Source organism: Mytilus edulis, chromosome 14 (genome assembly GCF_963676685.1).
Source record: "Mytilus edulis chromosome 14, xbMytEdul2.2, whole genome shotgun sequence".
Taxonomy (NCBI): Eukaryota; Metazoa; Mollusca; class Bivalvia; order Mytilida; family Mytilidae; genus Mytilus; species Mytilus edulis.
Window position 1 is genome coordinate 42,681,978 of NC_092357.1, and position 19,957 is coordinate 42,701,934.

The window sequence follows — 19,957 nt, forward strand, 5'->3', positions numbered from 1 at the left end:
AGACGGACGAAGGAACGAACGGAGGCACAGACCAGAAAACATAATGCCCCCCTACTATCGTAGGTGGGGCATAAGTGGGGCATTAAAAGATTTGGCATGATTGCCTGGAATGCAAAAACTCTCCACAAAAGACCAAATGACATATAAATTAACAAGTATAGGTACTGTTTGGCCTTCAACAATGAGTAAAGCCCATATTGCATAGTCAGCTATATGTTTTTCCAGGAATATACTGCAAATGATCACACAAGTAGACTGCATTGTTGGGTGACAAAAGTTTTTTTCCAGAATTCCTGTGGTGAAATAAGATAGTTTGGACAAAGAACCAGTTTCTACAGATCATACAAGGCTACTATTACAGTAAAATTACAAATATTCATAATTCTTTTTGACATATTGAATGTGATAGTCAGGCCAATAATATAGCTTTTTTTTTCTAATAAAAGTTTTATATTTTCACAAAACTACTAACCTATTGACTGTAATTTTTATTGGAAAGAGAGACATGAGAAATGATGAACAATTCTTGAACGCTAATAATGGTTTTCTTAACATTTTCACACTTACATGCTGTAGTTAATAAAACACAGATACCAAGTATTGTTTAATTTATGATCATTTTTCTTTTTTCTTCCTTGTTATAAAAATAGATATATTAGTAAAAAGAAAACAAATCTTCTTGGAAGGTCTAGTCATATTTAAACCCCATTGTATTACACAAAGTCTATTTTTATCTTTTAATTCAGGAGTGACACAGTGTTTCAAAACATTGGATATTACAAAATAGAACTATATATAGATCAAGGATTTATTAAAGAGCTAGCATGTGTTGCTCATCTTGCATGATCTGTCTGTACTGCATCTAAGCTTAAAGGACCTGCACTTTTTAATATCATAGACTCGAATATAAAGCTTGACTAAAATTTAACTAATGCCATGTGAATTATATTTGTAGATTTAGTCTTTCTGTTCACATAGTCATGACAGTATTTGCATTTTAAAGTTTTTCTCTATCTATCATAGTTTTCAAGATAATAGGCAAAACATAATAACCATGGTAGAAATTGGCATTCATGGGCAAATCCTCCTTTTTGGCTGAAATAGTCAAGTACAAAATGTCTGTACAATGTATATCATGACTTTCTGAATTAACAATTTTGCAAAGTCAGATTTTACCTTTCTATTGCAGCTTTCAAAATGGAGGACACTACTTGCATTTAAACCCCTTTGTTTTATCAGTCATGGCCGTTACGTCATGCTGGTTTGCCTACAGGTTCATGGGACAGAAAACAAATCCTGTACGACCATAAGGATTGTATCAACAAGCTTGCATTAACATAATCATTATCAAAAGCTTAATTGAATTCATGAGGGTACTTTTTGTTGTCTTTAAATTCCAAGGCAACTTTCTTTATTCTTTATATATTTTTTACCCATTTTTCTCTATTCTTCATGTTTCAGCATCCTATTAAATTGAGAATGAAAATGGGGAATGTGCCAAAGAGACAACAACCTGACCATTGAAAAAAACAACAGCAGAAGGTCACCAACAGGTCTTCAATGTAGCGAGAAATTCCCGCAAGCGGAGGCGTCCTTCAGCTGGCCCCTAAACAAATATATACTACATGTAGTTCAGTGATAATGAACGCCATACTAATTATTATACATGTTATTCTCTATGTTTAATGAGTGTGGGTTATTTTTCTCTTTTTAAAATCTTTTTCTGTAGTACATGTACATGTAGAATTGACACTCTGGGGCAACTAATCTCTATTCTGTAAACCCAAGACAGACCCTTATTCATTACCATTCCCACATCAGGCCTGCATGGCCATAACCATTGTTTCCAAAAGCTCTGTCTTATCCTATCCCACATACATGTAACAAACTTACACACCCTCCAATTAACATTTAATATAACAATAGACCAAAAACATACCAGGAAGCTCTGTCAATATACCTGTAATTATATAAACCTTACCTGTTTATGTTTATTTCCATTTAGAATCACATGTAGGTATTCTTAATTGTCTGTTATGATAATCCATTCCTTTATTTTATTCAATGACTGATTACCAACTTTCATTTTGCGAACACACCCATATGATAAAACTACAAAAATAAAAGTCAACTTTGTAAAATATCAAGTTACAGGAATGATACTTGAAATCTAGATCAACCCTACATCTATTTAAATTATTTTTGTCTACTGCTATAGAAATTATTTTTGTCTACTGCTATAGAAATTATTTTTGTATAAGTTATTTAAATATCTGATCAAAACATTTTTTGACTCCTGCACTACATAATTCTCATTAGGGGACTTAAACAGCTTTTTGTGGGAAAAGATGTATTTAGCACATGTTTAAATTGAAAATGTACTTTAAATTTAAGATATTTTCTTTCGAGCTATTTTTTCTTAATGAAGATGTACAGGTACATGTATGACAACATTTTTCATACCAAAAGTAACTTATATTTTTATATTATTTACAATAAAACCTGTTATAATTAAAGGTCATCCTCATGACCAGTGGGATGAATGAACTTATTTTTGTCCATCTGATGAGTTAAGCCTTTTTCAACTGATTTTTATAGTTCGTTCTTATGTTGTACTGTTAAACCACTGTCCCAGGTTAGGGGAGGGTTGGGATCCCGCTCACATGTTTAACCCCGCCACATTATTTATGTATGTGCCTGTCCCAAGTCAGGAGCCTGTAATTCAGTGGTTGTCGTTTGTTTATATGTTACATATTTGTTTTTCGTTCATGTTTTTACATAAATAAGGCCGTTAGTTTTCTCGTTTGAATTGTTTTACATTGTCTTATCGGGGCCTATTATAGCTGACTATGCAGTATGGGCTTTGCTCATTGTTGAAGGCCGTACGGTGACCTATAGTTGTTAAAGTCTGTGTCATTTTGGTCTTTTGTGGATAGTTGTCTCATTGGCAATCATACCACATCTTCTTTTTTATATTATACAAGTGATGGTTTTTCAATGGAGGTTCAAATACATAGATGTTTCTGCAACTTGACAAGCAGACAGCAAACTGCCCAGACAGGATTTTGCAACAATAGACAATGTAATATTTACATATAAAAAAGAAGACGTGGTATGATTGCCAATGAGATAACTCTCCACAAGAGACCAAAATGACACAGAAATTAACAACTATAGGTCACTGTACAGCCTTCAACAATGAGCAAAGCCATACTTTCTATACAATCTTCATCATGTTCATTGAACTTTTTCACAAAAAAATTATTGATCTCCATCTCTTATAATGTAACCGAAAATTTATCTGTTTATTGATATGCCGATGCACCTCAAAGATTTTAAATGCATACAAAATGTCATTGAAAAAAATCCAATTATGTGTATTTCAACTTCAATGAATATTGTGCATTTATGCTTATAACTCATTGCAATTTAAATATTTTATAATTTATCTTACTACAGAAATGTCTTGTTTAAACTGAAATAAATAGTAATCATGATATGGTATAATAATGTGTTAGGATGCCAACAAAAATAGTAAGGGGTATTACATGTTGAATAAAATTTAATTTACTGGTACAGGTAACTAATTTTAAAGGTAGAGCAACAAATTACAAAATATCTCTTTTAGTCATTTTAGATCTACAATTTTTAGACATGGATTGAGGATTTATTGGGGGGTGGAAGGGGGGCTAATGAGAATGAGCAGACCATATTACAATAAAGAAATTGTCAGTAATTTTACCTATAAATTACTCTTTTTTATGTTTTAAAGAGAGGGGATCTCAGGCGTACCCCACATCTTATTACTATAATTTCTCTTTTTATACCGACTACATGTACATTGTTCTAGGTGAGTGTTTGTCCCTCTCATAAAAGACATTGAAAACCTATTGGTGACCTTCTGTTGTTGTCTGTTCTATGGTCAGGTAGTTGTCTCTTTGACACATTCCCCATTTCCATTCTCAATTTTACTCACAGGGGACCATGAAATTCTCAATTGTCTGTCATTTTTACCAGTAAAAAATGCTGTGATCCAGCAACTTACACTCTGCGCGACAAATTTTAGGGGTAATGAAAAAAAAATCTGAAGTGTACATATGTATAGCATAAGTAATTTTTTTTGAAAATTTCAAATCATAATTAAGGGGAGATAATTCAAACATTTTTTAAAACTTTTTCTTTTAATTTGACATCAAACAAATACACATGTATAGGTAATTACAGGGGTGCTACTTAAACAAGTGATTTCATTATCACCTATTTCAGTGGTTTTTTATATTCAGTTATCACCTATTTAAGTGATTTTGGTGTTTTCTTTGATCTTCAAATGCTAGTTTCATTGATTTTCCATATTTTCACAAACTTTTCTATAATTTTCCTACATAAATCAATTATCCCTTTATCTTTGGATATCAATTTCATCAGTGCGCTTGGACAGTAAGTTAGTGCGCTAAGGCTTTAAAAAGAACCCTTGGGAATTGTTCTCTAATCAAATATTCATTAACTACTCTTACTATCAGACAAAGGTCAACAGTATTGGGTGACCTGATTGGTTTTCCTTAATATTAGAATGATTTATTTTAAAGTTATGCCCTGATCTACAAATTATTCCAGTTTTTGCATAATCAAAAACACTGTAAAAACTGGCAGGCTTATCAAGCAAATGACAATTTCTGCATGTACATACAATGTAGTTGTTTTTTCAATGGAATTCTGGTCTTTAGAACAATAAAAAAATCAAGCTTGTGGGAAAAATATCCAAAAAATGTTATAAACACTTATTGAAGTGATTAAATTTTTACTTCTCAAATTACTTGTTTCAGTGATTTTGAAAAGTCTGTGCAAAAATTTTAAATATTTCACAGCCCAAATCACTCAAAGAAGTGATTTTGAAATCACTTGTTTAAGTACCACTCCTGACTGACTAAAGCTGACTTACATGTACAACATAAATATACAAAATAACTTGTACATATGAGTTGTACCCATGACTGACCAAAGTGTTCAAAAATGTAGGATGAGTAACAAAAAAAATAAATATTTCCCTCCTATCGTATTTAAGTCTGTTAAATCTGTAAAGCTTGATCTAGCCTCAGGGATCTCCACTGATGAAAATTGAACGATGGAGGACCTTTCACCATCAAAAACCGTGTCTACACCTTAAAGTGTAGCGTGATCGAAAGTATTTCACCCCTTCATATAAGGAATGGTGAACAGACTGATACATTGCTTATTTAAATTATTTCATTATACACATGTAGAAGTATCAATATTTTCATTAATTGCCATTTGTAACCATTGAAATGCCACGCCTTCATGGTCCCCCCTAAGTTGAGAATTACAAAAAGCTGTCATGAAGGTTCCAATGTAGTTTTCTAGCTTTTTTTTGTAATTGTTATGGGGGCTAAAAATCATATGGAGCTTATTTTTCACGGACCCTGTCAAATTCAGAAGTCATGAACCCATGGCATTACCAGTATTGCTAAATTGCAGCAACAATAAAATGATTCGTACGGCCTACAGGTAATGTAAAAGGTTGAAGAGATTTTTAGGGCAAACATTGACAAATGAAAAGGTTTTTAATGACTTTATCTAGCAAGTTGATGCTATACAACATGCATCTTTCCAGTTAACTCGAAAATTTAGCTACAATGCTAAAAAGATTGTCATAAATTAAAAAAAGTGGTCAGTTACTGGAAATTAAATTGCCAACTGTACTGTCAAATAACCCTTCAATCCATTTGTATTCCAGAGGTAATGTTTTGACATATGTGTATTAGTTCGAGATAAAAAAACATTTTTTTTTGCTTTTGTTAACCTTTGGATCCTAAATTTAGTTAAAATCAACCAAAATTTCAACTCATCAGGGGTTGGTATAATTGAATTTGTTTGGATTCATTTCAGGACCACAAGAAAACTTCGACTCATCTGAAATTTAGAGTACGAATGAATTCTAGACCAGGACAGTTAAGGAAGGTTATTGAACTTTTCAACAGGTTATCACGGTCATATCTAGAAATTGTGAATAGGGGCATACTTCCTTACATTGAAGTAAGAGGTTTCTTTTGAGCAAAAAGGGGAAGGCACCTAACCTCTACACCCTATCCTAGATCTGCAGCTGGTTAATATAGCTTTTTGATAATTCTAAAAATTTCTATGAACTGTCTCATTGAATTGGTAATACAATTAACATGATTAATGGAAAATATATCATTATATTGACTTAAGTTAGGAAGGTTACAAAACTCTTTACCAGATTAGAGGGAGATAATTATCCAGAATTTTTTTTAAAGGGGGCGTAATTCCTGAATAAATTAATAAGTTAGAGGTTTCTTATTGCTTAAAATCCCATAACTCATGTGAAACATGAGACTTTTAATGTAGTTCATAACTCTTAATGGAGATTATTCTGTAAAATTCAGCTAAACATTTTGATCAAGTTATATTGTTAGGGTAATATTTTTTGGAAAAAGTGTGTGGTTCAAATTATTTTTAATTTTTTCATTTTGATCAAAGGGTAAAAGTAAATATTTTTCAAAACAAGCCAAAATTAATTTTGTCAAGTTATTTGATACCAGCTTATTATTTTTATACAATCAAAAGGAGAGATGCACTCTACACACCTATCCTGGATCTGCCACTGGTAAATTTATCTATGTTTTTTTTGGGGTTAAAAAGTGTAGTATTTGCAATTTACAAATTATTACAATCATGTACAACCAACAGGGATTGTAAGGACACCAGATCCAGCTGTGTTCTGATAGGACAGTTAAATAGCGAGAACAAATGGATCTATTTTAATCTGATTTCGAGATTTAAAAATCCCAAAATGTTGCACGGAAATAACCCTTTAGCACCCTTTTGGAAAATTCAACTATGAAATAAAAGATGAATTTTGGTCTGTATTTTAAGGTTTTTATAACAACTCAATTTTTAAACAGTTACAGACAGAGGCGGATCCAGCCATTTTAAAAAGGGGGGGTTCCCAACCCAGAGTAAAGGGGGGGTTCCAGCTATATGCTCCCATTCAAATGCATTGATCGGCCAAAAAAAAGGGGGGGGGGGTTCCAACCCCCGGAACCCCCCCCCCCCCCATCCCCCCCCCCCTCTGGATCCGCGCCTGACAGACTATATTTGAGATTTTTCAATCCGAAATAGGTAAACCATGTAAACAGAAGTAAGATGTATTGATTTTTATATTTGCATTTAAGGTTTATTTCTATCCAACCCAGCTCTGCATGTATTTAGTGTTATTTCTATAAGTAAACTGTCATTCATTCTTTCTATAACTTAATCTAACTAAATTAATCATATACTTTTAATGTTATAACAACATTAAGCACTCTTATGATCTCTTATTAGGACTTTTTAATATTAATTTAACACAGGTGTGGTCCATGTGCATGATGTGGGACAGTGCGTTAGGAATTATGTCATTGGCATTATCAGTCATCTTAACCTTTCATTTAAGACTTTTTCAAATAGAGAAAGCAAATATTTATTCACAAGTAATCTTTATCGTGTCTTATAATGTCTTAAGTTACTTGTCTTACGACTTTGTTTACCTTGGGATATTTCTAAAACCGGAAGTTAGTTTACCACATCCGTTTTACCTGGAATTTCTTAATAAAAGTTATTTGGCGGGATTTTATAAAAAAAAAAAAAAAAAAGAAAACCGTCTTTCTATTTACTACTAGGACAGACTTAACGTTATAAAGAAGAATTGGTCTGGGCTTTATATAATCTTTTCTTGGGATTATTGGGGGAAATCTTGATTCCGAATGAAATAAATTTTCTTAACCACAAAATATTCTAGGAATAGATCTATTATACTAGTTTAATAGTATAATAATCATCAAATTCACCGTGTATCATCAGTACACCGGATATAGGTACTAAGCAAGCGGAGCATCATCAATTTTGACCTGACATGGTAAGAAAATCTTTGTTTTGTTTTATCTACATATTATAGTGTACATTTCTCAACATCTGAAATTCCTGCTCCCAAATAATTTTCGCATCGATTACTTCCTATTTATAAGACAACTTTTATATTCTAATATGAATAATCAACTTTTACTTGCGCAAATAGTTGTGAAGGTTAACAGGAATTTTCAATTTCGATGCAGTTGTCGAGCCATTTACATGGTTTATCTGAATAAAAGCTAATACAGTGCAAAAGTGATAGTTACCAATCATAAACCTACCTTAGATAACTCATTCCATTAAGCATTTTAGGTAAAAAACAAGTGTGAAAAATTGGGTATCAGAATATTGTTTTCGGATAAAAATTGAATAAAAGAATTTAGGGGACAAGCGCGATATAGCCCCCCTTTAGTGAGACAAAGGTTGTTTAGGGAATCACTGAACCATGACCGGAGCGGACCCCTTTATGAAATTTACTTGATCCAGTGACCTAATATCTAAAAAAGAAGATGTGGTATGATCGCACGTTCCTCAAATGAGTCACCAGACATTCCTTTCGCTATCTAAGTAACACAGAGGAATAGAATGATATAAACTATATTCCGCTTTTTTAGGCAAAGTTGAGAAACGGAGACGGATTTATAAAAGTTTTTCCAAACTTGTTTCCGAATCCCATATTTGTACTTTATGTAACATTGTAATATTTGTCTTGAAATTGTTTATTATTAATAAATATTGTTTAAACTAAAGTTGAGAAAGAGATCATATGACATAATCATTTGTTGAACCGGCTTCTAGGAATTTGCTATTGACCATTTTTAAGTCCTTTTTGGTCATATAGCTTGTCTAGTGATTCGGTACTTAAATATCATTGACTTGGTATTGACAGTAAAATAAAATTTATGATATGATTTTTTTTTCATTTTCGTTTGTTTATATATATTTGAATTATTAGATATACGCACACTGACGACATTATTATTATATATTTTGTATGTGTATGTTCCGGACCATATGAGTATTTGGACCATAAGCGTATGGTCATGACCATATGGGTATATACTCATATGGTCCGACCATACGCGTATGGTCCGATCGTACGCGTATGGTCGGGGTAATTAATTACTTTAAATATGTATACGTCTCAACTCTTCATATGGTATGACTGTTCATTAAAAAGACGCTATCATATATACGGGTAATTTTATATTGATTTATATAATCGTAACAAAAAGATTAGCTAAAAAATTTAGAAGTTTTAAATAGTTAATTTCATTTACTTGTCAAAACTATAATTAACACATTTTATACCAATGGTCATTGCCGATGGTCATTACCGATGGTAATTACCGATTTGTTATAACGAGTGAATGGCAATATGTCGACTTAAAAAAATATTTCAAAAAATTTCTTAATGAACTGTTACACAAGAAGTCAATTGAAAGTAACACATTTTATCTAAGTTGTCTTGTGAATATGGTGTATTGCAGTCGTGTTACGATATTTGAGATCTAGAGCTTCTTAAAACATCGTAGATATATCGGAATGGCACAAGACCTCGGTATCACTGTACGCAGCTGCAAAAAGGCTAACTTTTCATTCGCAAACAAAAGATGTAAATGCAAAGGATCGTGCACAACAAAGACTAGTAAATGCAAAAAAGCTATGATACCGTGTGGAAGTAACTATCACCTCAAGCCTAAATGCAAGAATGTAATTAGCGATGAAAACTAACTAGGGCATCAATATTTAAGTTTTACGTAGTCTTTGAATTATAAAAATTAATACATTTCATGTAACCATCATTGCTTTTTTAGATAGTTTTTGTATTGATACGTTTATAATGTAATTTGAAAAAAAATACCTATATGGTCCAAATACTCATATGGTCCGGCCCGTTAATAATCAAACGAGTATTATACTCATATGGTCCGACCATACGCGTACGGTCGGACCATACGCGTATGGTCGGACCATATGAGTATACGCATATGGTCATGACCATACGCGTATGGTCCAAATACTCATATGGTCCGGATCATGTACAGTATTCAGTTGTATAGTTATATCGGAGATTATTTGTCTCTGGTAATATGTTGCAAAAACATTGAGTTACGCCCCTTTGTTTGATTTTTAGCTGAGACTACTATGTGTTATAGTAGTCTCAGATTTTTAGTGTTTAAACTATTTATGTTTAATTTGTACGCACCAAGAATATGATTTCAAACTGAAAGGTCACATAATACTAACGGTAAATCCAGTGCTTTTATCAATCTGATCACGAGTGAAGACTTTTACAACTGTTATAAAGTTGTTGTTGGCTTCTGATTTTCTGTACTATTAAGTTATGCTGGTACACCACTTTCCCAGATTAGGGCACACTCAACCATGCATTCTGTACTCGCATTTGCCAAATCCAGAAGACTGTGATTCAGTGTGTTAACGATCGTATATTTATCATTCCTTTTTATATGTATACACGAAGCAGTCCGTTGTTTTGCCATGTGGTATAGCTTTTGATAATTTTTTAAGGCCATACCGGTATCATATAGTTCATAAGATAGAAATCTACGTCATTGGATCGCTGTTGGATAGTTATACGATATTTTTGAATTTTCAAATAAGTATCAAAAATGATTAAGTAAAGTTTCTCTCATGCTCAAATGTTACAAAACAACAACAACAAAATTAATAATAACGTTGCTTGACGCCCTTCACGTTATGCAATTTTATTTCATATCGGTTGAGAACAAGATTCTCTTATTGGATAAAAAGGGGTCACATGGCATTCATTATTCTTAGTAATAAATTCCATCGGTCATTAACAGAAAAAACGGACCAGAAAACCGGTCGTTAACGAACTTTTACATGATATTGACCGGTGGGGGCGTGGTTTCCGTCTGATATTGACTGTTGGGGCGTGGTTTCCGTCTGATAATGACCGCTAGGGCGTGATTTCTCTGTTAATAACCGATAGGGCGTGGTTTCTCTGTTTGGAGAGATTTATCTTTTATGAAACATGTTCCTGATTTTAATATTATATTCAAGTTGTTGAATTGTTTATTATATGTTGTTTTCGTTAGATATAAAATTAAAGATAACTTGATTAATATTCATATACTGAAAAATTGCACTAAAATGAATGGCAGTATTACTACGACTGGTCTTCACTCTTTGTCTTAGAAATCGTACAACTACTCGAGTTCGCTTTAGGCATTTTGAATTTACGAGAATTTTCCAAAACATGCTTTCTCAATGAAATAAACATAATAGTTCTTGAAAAACTGGTCATTATCGTGATACATGGACTGCCCGTAGGACAGTGGTATTGACTGCGATAGCGATAATGACCTCTCCTTTGGCTCAGTCATTATCACTATCTTAGTCAATATCACTGTCCTGTGGGCAGTCCATATATCACGATAATGACCAGTTTTTCAAGAACTATTATATAAATAATTTTCGACTTTTAGGTTGGTTAAATAACGTACATTATCATTTTATTAAAATAGTGTGAGTATACGTACACCCTTAAATGTAGACAAATAATTTATCGTCATACAACCACACACTAACAGGTGCAGGTGCAATAACAATATTATACACAAACATAAACACATACTGTTACATGCATAAAAATGATTAGATAAGACATACAAAATATTCTTTATTAAAATATACTTACACAAAAACGAATAATTAAAAATATATTCTATATTAAAATATACTTACACAAAAACAAATAAAAAACATACATTTTTAAAAAGAATGTTTCAGCGTATACATGTTTAAATGATAACTCTGCAGGGTGAGGTTTATAACATCGTATGCAATTGCAAAGCTCTCTGAGTGTCTTCGGTGTTTGGAATTAAACAGTCTGTTGAATTCCAAAGCGATATGACCGAATATTAGTTTCCTTTGCAGGGGCGGATCCAGGATTTTGGAAAGGGGGGCGAGGTAAATAATGTTTGCCGAGCGGAGCGATGCGAACAATTTTTGAGACCTTATTCAGACTAAACAAACATAAAATAAGGGTAAAATTCACTTTTTAAACGGTTCCTGACTTTGGGCATGTATATTTTATAGTTGCTGTAAAGTGTAAGGGTTAAACATTTTTTATGCCGTTTTATCCCCATTGATTATCTATTATGTAATGATTGGATAAATCCTGAGCTATAATAGACTAATATATATGATGTCGGACTTAATTGTTGTAGAAAACTACTGCAAACGGTTGATGCCTTTTTGTGCTCCTATTAGACTGGAAAGCGGGAGGTATGAAAATTTGCCGCTGGAAGAGAGATGTTGTTTTAATTGTTTTAATACTGTCGAAGATGAATATCATGTTATTTTACATTGTCCTGTTTATAATGTCATTATGATCTTAGACAAGTTCTTTTTACTGAGTCTCTTAAAATTGATGAACATTTTAATAGTTTTACAGATTGTCAGAAAATCGTATTTTTATTTTCGAATCAAGATATTATAAGATTATGTGCCAAATATTTATATTGTAAATAATAATTAAATACTTTTGTTGTATAATTTTACCATTCAGGTTTAATATTTATTATGTACATATACATATTCTTTTTAAAAGTGATTATCGTCTCTCATAAATCTGTACAGATTGGCTTATGTATACAAAATGTATCTTTTATAAATGTATTGTGTTATTTTATACATAAGGTGAGACGTAAATAAAATAAAATATTGAATTGAATTGAATTGAGTAAAAAATAAACATGGAAAATTCGCGTTTGTTGTATGTTTAGTTAGTATAAACTCACAGATATCTTGTTGTAAACAAACTATACGCCGGGCGATTCAATGAAATTTACAATACGACCGACACGATTTAAGACAGACAAACAAGCAATTTTTATCAAAATGTTTGGTTGGAATGTTTCACACAACAAGGGAAGTGAGGGGTTCCAAATCAACAAAAGGCTACAAATGAGTCTGAAATGACTACGAATTTATGAATGAGAAAATGAGACATAAAGGCCACGCCCAGCAGGCAGGTTGTAGTCGGGCAGTTCGGCGAAACAGACATTCCGGCCAGATATAGAATTTACATGCAAACCCCCGGCCCCCCAAAAATAAGCCCGTTTAGTATTTATATGTATATATATAAAAGAAGATGTGGTATGATTGCCAATGAGACAACTGTCCACAAGTGACCAATATAATGCTAAATAGTTCTGTTGGAATTTTTTGTTTCTAATAGCAAATAATTGGACAAGATTATTGTTTTCATTCCAAATACGACCAGAAAATAATGTTAAAGGCAAAAATCAGGGTAATAATTTCTTCTCTCGAACATCTCAGACTGTCCACTCAAATTAAATGGTCCATACCTTAGACTTTAAATCTATCTAGATCATACTGATTGGGGATCATTATTCAGCTATGTTATTAATAGGCTGAGGTGTGTGGGGTTTACATGTTTTCGCAGCAAAATAATATTGCTGTGAAACTTTTTTTTATGAGAGTATAATAGAGTATTATAAACTTTCTGTTTGTGGAATTGTGAAATAAAAGTCAGTACGTTCTTGCTCAATTCTTTGTCGCTTTGAAGGTGTCATACTTGTCTCCCTCAGCCAAAGCAATGTGTTACTGTTATTTGTATTTCAAAATGACTGAGTTACGTTTTTTCGACGCACTAGTTAACTCCACCGTAGCGAATCAGATGACTTCTACATAACCAATAATAAAATACAGTAAATACGTGCAAAATATATCGAATTGTCGCTTAAAAACATATTACACAGGAAATGGAAAATTTTACGAAGTTTAGTCTAATTAATTATTAAAAAAAAAAAGAAAAAAAAAGTCCAAGCAAAAGGGGGGGGGGGGGCGTACGCCCTCTACGCCCACCTCTGAATCCGCCACTGCTTTGATATTAACCTCTTCATCTTCTAAAAGTCAGATACACAAAGAAATAGTGCTATTCGTCTCACATATTCTTGCTCATAGAACATCTTATTTCGCTTACGTCAATATTATACCACTACCCCTCTTCTTTTGGCAGTGCATGATATTACGTATTCAAATCCTAACAGGAATATTCACTTACCACAATAACTTGAATATAAAAGTATATTGAATATATTCATAAAAACAAATCACATCAATAGAACACGGTAATATCTAAACAAAATATGATTGAAATTTCACATATCGTTTTTCTAAATTTTATATAGTACCACATTCAATTTAGCTAAATTAAATATTTCCGTTTTGACTGTTATCAAACCTTGAGTGTTTCATGAGGGTTAATAAACACATGAACGCAGCAAAACAAACCCATTGTTAGCGATAACGGTTGGTCACATATCGTAAGTCCATTTTGCTATACGCTGTTTTGCCGTTTGAGTCACTGTCTACATATATGCACGATCAACGTCGATATTTCCTTGATAATTCAGATATATTACTTTATATATTTTGTTAGTAATGCAACATAGTTTCTAGAATTTACAAGATAAATAACACAATTACTACACAACGAACAGCAAAGTTAGTAACTATTATATTGTATATATGCAAATGTTATTGTGAATATAACACAGTAAATTAAAAACACTATCCCGAATACTATTTGTCCAACCGTTCCAAGGGTCTGATCCTTCTCGGATACATTCGGTTTTTCATCTGAAATCAAAACATGAAACTATACTTTTTATAAAAGACAAACAATAATACATTTTCAATATGCATAGATAAACTCATCCTAGATACCAGGCTTCAAACTTTGTTCGCATATTTGGTTATAATTTGTGTCGCTGCATTGACATTCACGTGATTGTATACCGTACTCCATATATATATATATTTTTTTATTCATATCACATAATTATTATCCTGACAGGATGTTCAAAATCAACTTCTTATATACTACTTTAAATATCTAGGAAATAAAGACAGTAATTTTATCCGACATAATTACTACTATAGCATTCGTTTAGTAAAATAATATTGATATTATGATCTTTTGAACAGATGATCTTGCCTATCACTTTACAATGCACCTTTTCATCAGTGGCGTGTCACAACTTAATCTTTATAACTGAATGCAAAATAAACTATTGTACTTTTTACTAAATTTATATGATAAAAACAACTAAACAGTTTTAAATCCAAGGGCTATCATAAGACAACATCATTGGCCATGATGGTATCTCCATACGTTGTTAGATATTTTATTTTCATCACCTTGCAATGCAACTTTTTAAATGTAGCATGGAACTGATAACTCCTTAATTTACATAAAAGTATCTTATTTTTTACATGAAAAACAACCAACCAGTTTTTAATTTGGGGGTCATCTCCAGACAAACATCATTGGCCGTCTCAAAACGTTGTTTGATCGTCTTTGTTCCAACGCAGCAGTCGAGCTCGAATGGATGATGCATGCATCCTTTCGAGATGTGATGATACTTCAGGTTAATTTCAACTTTGTAAAATACATCCTCTAGAACGGAACTTATGTTCAACAAGTTTGTAATGTTTTGATCCTGTACGAAATAAATGTGGAGAATTATCAGTTTCTAATCAGCTGTTCATTTTATTTTTATAGGCCCTTTCACATTGCAACCATATTGAATAGGCGGAAGATTTTTACAATGAAGTTGCGAATGCTTTGAAAACACAGGAAACATAAATGAAACAGTTACTTGGAAACGTAGGATTTTTCGTACATTGCTACTACCACCATCCAAAATATCTTCCCCTATTCAATATGCATAGCTGCAATAACCTTGAGTAACCTGTTGAATATGTATGTCCTCATTCGAAATCTTGAACCAAATATTCGATCAAATACATGACCATATTTATTGTTTCACCTCAAAATAAGATGAAAGCATGATATTCATTTCTAAAAATTTGACACCTTATTACACAGTTGAACTCAAACAGTCTTTTTTTCCTTTATTTTTATTTTGTTTAGAGCGTAACAGGTGAGTCTTTTTTTTTATACAAAACGTAAGCAATTTGTGATTATGACTGCGATTACTTGAAAATCCTCACGAGGGGCCTCAAAAATGACTTAACAACGTACCCCGTATGACGCTTTGCAAGTAGGAACTGGGAACACTTTTTCAAATTTCATTGCAAATAACACATGATCGTCTTCCTGATTGAAAGATGCATTGCTTTTGTCAGGATGATCTGAAAATATAATTAAAGAGACGCATACACATTACAATCACTAATTAAAACAAAATCAGAATTCAAACCACAAACGATAAAAAGTATCAAATGGAAATATTGATTAACTGAATCAAAAACATTCAAAATATAAATCAGAAATACTTGCATTCGAAGTTCTCCACAGTCATATTCAAAACTTTCTTGTACGTTTGGAAGCCATGTTGGCACGTGTATGGAACGTTCACATCACCAGTATCTAATGAAGTTATAGTTAAAATGGAAGTACGTTTAGCTTTGTCTAGTTCCTCAGAATATTTTGTATCGTTGATTGTCTTGCCGTTTACCACTAATACTTTAACGTTGTCTCCTTTACTCCAATGCCGCGAACCATTGAGTGATGTATCATTATCAAGATTACAATGTAACTCTATATCGTTACCAAACACTGCTGGTTTAGTGGCCAGGCTCCAGAAAACCGAACCTGAAGAAATATCATATATTAAACTACCTCTTTTTCTAATAAAAAAACAGATTTCTAATAAAAATAACGCCTAATCCATGACACATAATTCAAGAGCACATATTAAATGCTGTAAGAAATGTCTCTTTAATGGTTGTATTGCGTTATAAATAATTAAGTTTTTAGGATACTTTGCGTTATTGTAAAATCTTATATATATATAGTCCATTCTTGCTTAACTCTATAAATGCCCTTTGTTTATTTAACTTGGCGTTTAATATACAAATTTTATCCATTTATTTAGAATCTATCTGATACATACTTAACATCCATATTTCATTGTCAAACTGGCTCTAAATTTCACCTCTAAATTATCTCCTCTACTATGTACATGTACTAAGAATACAACATACAACCTACTAAGTAAAAAATCCTGTCTTTTAATTTCAACTTCTCTTGAAGTAAAAAGTGTGCATTTTTTAGCTTCATTTCAAAGTTAAGTTATCATTTGTTCCAAGGATTACCTTTACATATAGGTTTGACTGTACATGCTTATACATCTGTTTTATTCACAAAATAACTTAAGTCTTGATCATGGAGAGAATAAATGGCAAAAAATACTCACCACTGCATAAATCTATAGCCACCAGTACCAACAGGAAAAACTGTATGAATTGAAAATGGTTATAAATTAATCATCAAATAATATTCCACGATGAACTATGAACGAAATACTTTTACATTTAAGCATACATAAAATGCCTGTACCAAGTCAGGAATATGACAGTTGTTATCCATTCGTTTGATGTGTTTGGACTTTTGATTTTGCCTTTTGATTTTTGATTTTCCTTTTTGAATTTTCCTCGGAGTTCAGTATTTTTGTGTTTTTACTTTTTGGCATAGTTTAAACAACAATAATTTTTAGGCAATATAGTGAGTTATAGTTAAAAGAACTAACTTATTCTAAATTTGCATCTCCCTTTGTTGATTGTAAATCATTTTGACATAGAAATAATCAAAGCGTCCCGGAAACAGATTAAGGACCTATGCTTACAAATAGCGACCATTTATCTAACTTAGATTGATGGAGACAAATGGATGTAAAAACTTTGAAACTATAAGTGAGCGACAGTAAGGTTACGCACAAACAAATTTTGAGCCGTGGTGTAGTGGTTAGTGCATCGGACTTATAACACAAAGGTTCCTGGCTCGATTCCTGTTTGGGATGAAAATTTAAGGACATCTATTTTCGGCTTTCCTTTGACGAGCCCTTGACACCATTTGCGAGTATGGTCTTGAGGAAACGATGATAGTCTGTCGGAAGGGGACGACATATGGCTGACCCGTGTTAAGAGAGAGACATATCTCTTGCACGTTAAAGACACCCTTGTAGATTTCGAAAAAGAGTAGGCTAATGCCGCTACAAGGCAGCACTCGCACCTGCAAAGTGGAAAGGGATTAATATAAGTTGTAAAACTTGTTTCCCAATCCACTATAAATAAATATGTTTAAACTAAAATAACAAATTGTAATCGACTTACCGTTTTACAAGTCGTTAACCACTTTTGATTCGAATTTGGAAGAAGCATCAATGCCATTCTTCTCTTTTATTTCCTTCGTTGTATTGATGTCTTTCTTGGAACCTTTAAATAAGATTAGTGTATAATTATTCTGAATATATTTAAAAATGGCGTACATTATTGGTGAACAAATCTAATATCGAAAGGAAATAAATGAACTTAAATATTTAAAGAAACTCGATAATGCTACAATGCTGAAAAATCAATTTAAAGTTAATTATAATCAATTAAATGGTAATTGAGTGTTTTTATTCGAGATATAAAAGTTTACTCACATAATTTGCAGAAAAGGAAGTATAACTTTATTAATGTCTATATATAAATCTAACGTGTGATATATACTGTTTATATATACGTATATTAATGTGAATACATTTAAACTTTAGAGTACAAAAAAGGCTATTGTTAACTTTTCTTTAACTTTTGCTTTTTGATTACAAGATTACAAAAAATGTTAGACACCAGTGATCAAAAATTGATCATCGTCAGAGCTCATTTGTTTTTAAATGTTATACATCTTTAGTTAATATTACAAAAAACCAACTAATTGATTATCGAAAAATCAACAGAAACGGTATACTAATTGCATATTAATATTTGAAATATGAATTATCTTTCTTACATCTCATAAAAACTATATAAGGTAAACGAATAGTTGCCATCAAATGTACCAGGATTATAATTTGATACGCCAGACGCGCGTTTCGTCTACATAAGACTCATCAGTAAAGCTCAGATCAAAATAGTTATAAAGCCAAACAAGTACAAAGTTGAAGAGCTTTGAGGACCCAATATTCAAAAACAGTTGAGCCAAATACAGCTAAGGTGACCTATTCCTGGGATAAGAAAATTCTCAGTTTTTCGAAAATTCTAGTTTTGAAACGGGAAATATATGAAAATGACCATATAATTGATATTCATGTCAACACCAAAGAAACTACTGGGCTGGTGATACCCCCGGGGACGAAACGTCCACCAGCAGTGGCATCGACCCAGTGGTGTAAATAGTTTAAAATAAAACGTTTATTAAGATGATTCGTTTTACAATTTGCCTACGGTTGCAACAAAACTTAAAGAACATATTTTCGTATTCATTTGCATTCACAAGAAATATAAAAAAAAATACTAATATTTGAAAGAATTATATTCTTTACATGTTCTTTCCTCCTAATGTTTGAAAATAGAAGATCACGTTTAGTAATGAAACACTTTTACGTGTCTTCTTAAATCCTGTAAAATAAGAGGACTGTGTGAATAAAAATCTGCAAAATCACTTTAATAATGCCTATCAATTTTACATAAGTATTTCATTTTGCGTTTAAAAGTGAAATAAAATAATTAAAGACCAATACCACCCCAATTTATCATTAAAGAATAAAGATTTAAAAAAAAAAAAAAACCACAAACATATACAGTACGTGGAAAAATGTATACATTTATATCAGCTCTTAAATTTTTCAAATAAAACAATATCTAATAAAGAATATTTAGTCATGTAATTACTTTTCGGATTGAAATTCCTTGGTACCACTCGTCACAATTAGAATTCTCACATTTCTATTTACATTTCAATATGAGGCGTTTTCATTTTCTGATTTAACATTCTATGGATTTTTTTGTCTAAAATATGCTACAAATATTGTATCTACGTACGATTAGAAGAACAATAGAAAACTACAAAAACAAACTTATTATCAACAATAAACACACTCAGGAAGTACACTTTACAACAACTAGATTTCGTCACATACACACACACAAAACAAGATTTCCTATATCACATGCATGTAGTCTTCTATTTTTATCATTAAGAAACAAGTACACTTTAATTTTT

General features: G+C 32.0%; 2 protein-coding genes across 3 annotated transcripts in view; both read right to left on the reverse strand.

Moving 5' to 3' along the window:
* Nucleotides 1–2,231, reverse strand: part of LOC139502584 (myosin-IIIb-like) — a 104,156-nt gene extending 101,925 nt beyond the window's left edge. The window contains exon 1 of the mRNA XM_071292090.1: nucleotides 1,982–2,231. The gene's annotated coding sequence lies outside the window, so the exon portion shown is untranslated. The remainder of the gene's footprint in view (nucleotides 1–1,981) is intronic.
* A 10,453-nt stretch (nucleotides 2,232–12,684) lies between these two features.
* On the reverse strand, nucleotides 12,685–18,463 carry LOC139502597 (uncharacterized). 2 transcript variants are annotated; one of them, XM_071292135.1, is made up of 8 exons: nucleotides 18,399–18,463; nucleotides 18,085–18,186; nucleotides 17,169–17,208; nucleotides 16,866–16,962; nucleotides 16,250–16,564; nucleotides 15,992–16,101; nucleotides 15,236–15,446; nucleotides 12,685–14,583 (listed from the first exon to the last, which is right to left on the reverse strand). In XM_071292135.1, the coding sequence occupies exons 4-8, from the start codon at nucleotides 16,870–16,872 to the stop codon at nucleotides 14,450–14,452; spliced, it is 777 nt and encodes a 258-aa protein (XP_071148236.1). In that variant the 5' UTR covers nucleotides 16,873–16,962; nucleotides 17,169–17,208; nucleotides 18,085–18,186; nucleotides 18,399–18,463; the 3' UTR covers nucleotides 12,685–14,449. The 2 variants fall into 2 exon arrangements, with proteins under 2 accessions (XP_071148236.1, XP_071148235.1); XM_071292134.1 differs by lacking the exon at nucleotides 16,866–16,962.
* Between the last annotated feature and the right edge of the window lie 1,494 nt (nucleotides 18,464–19,957).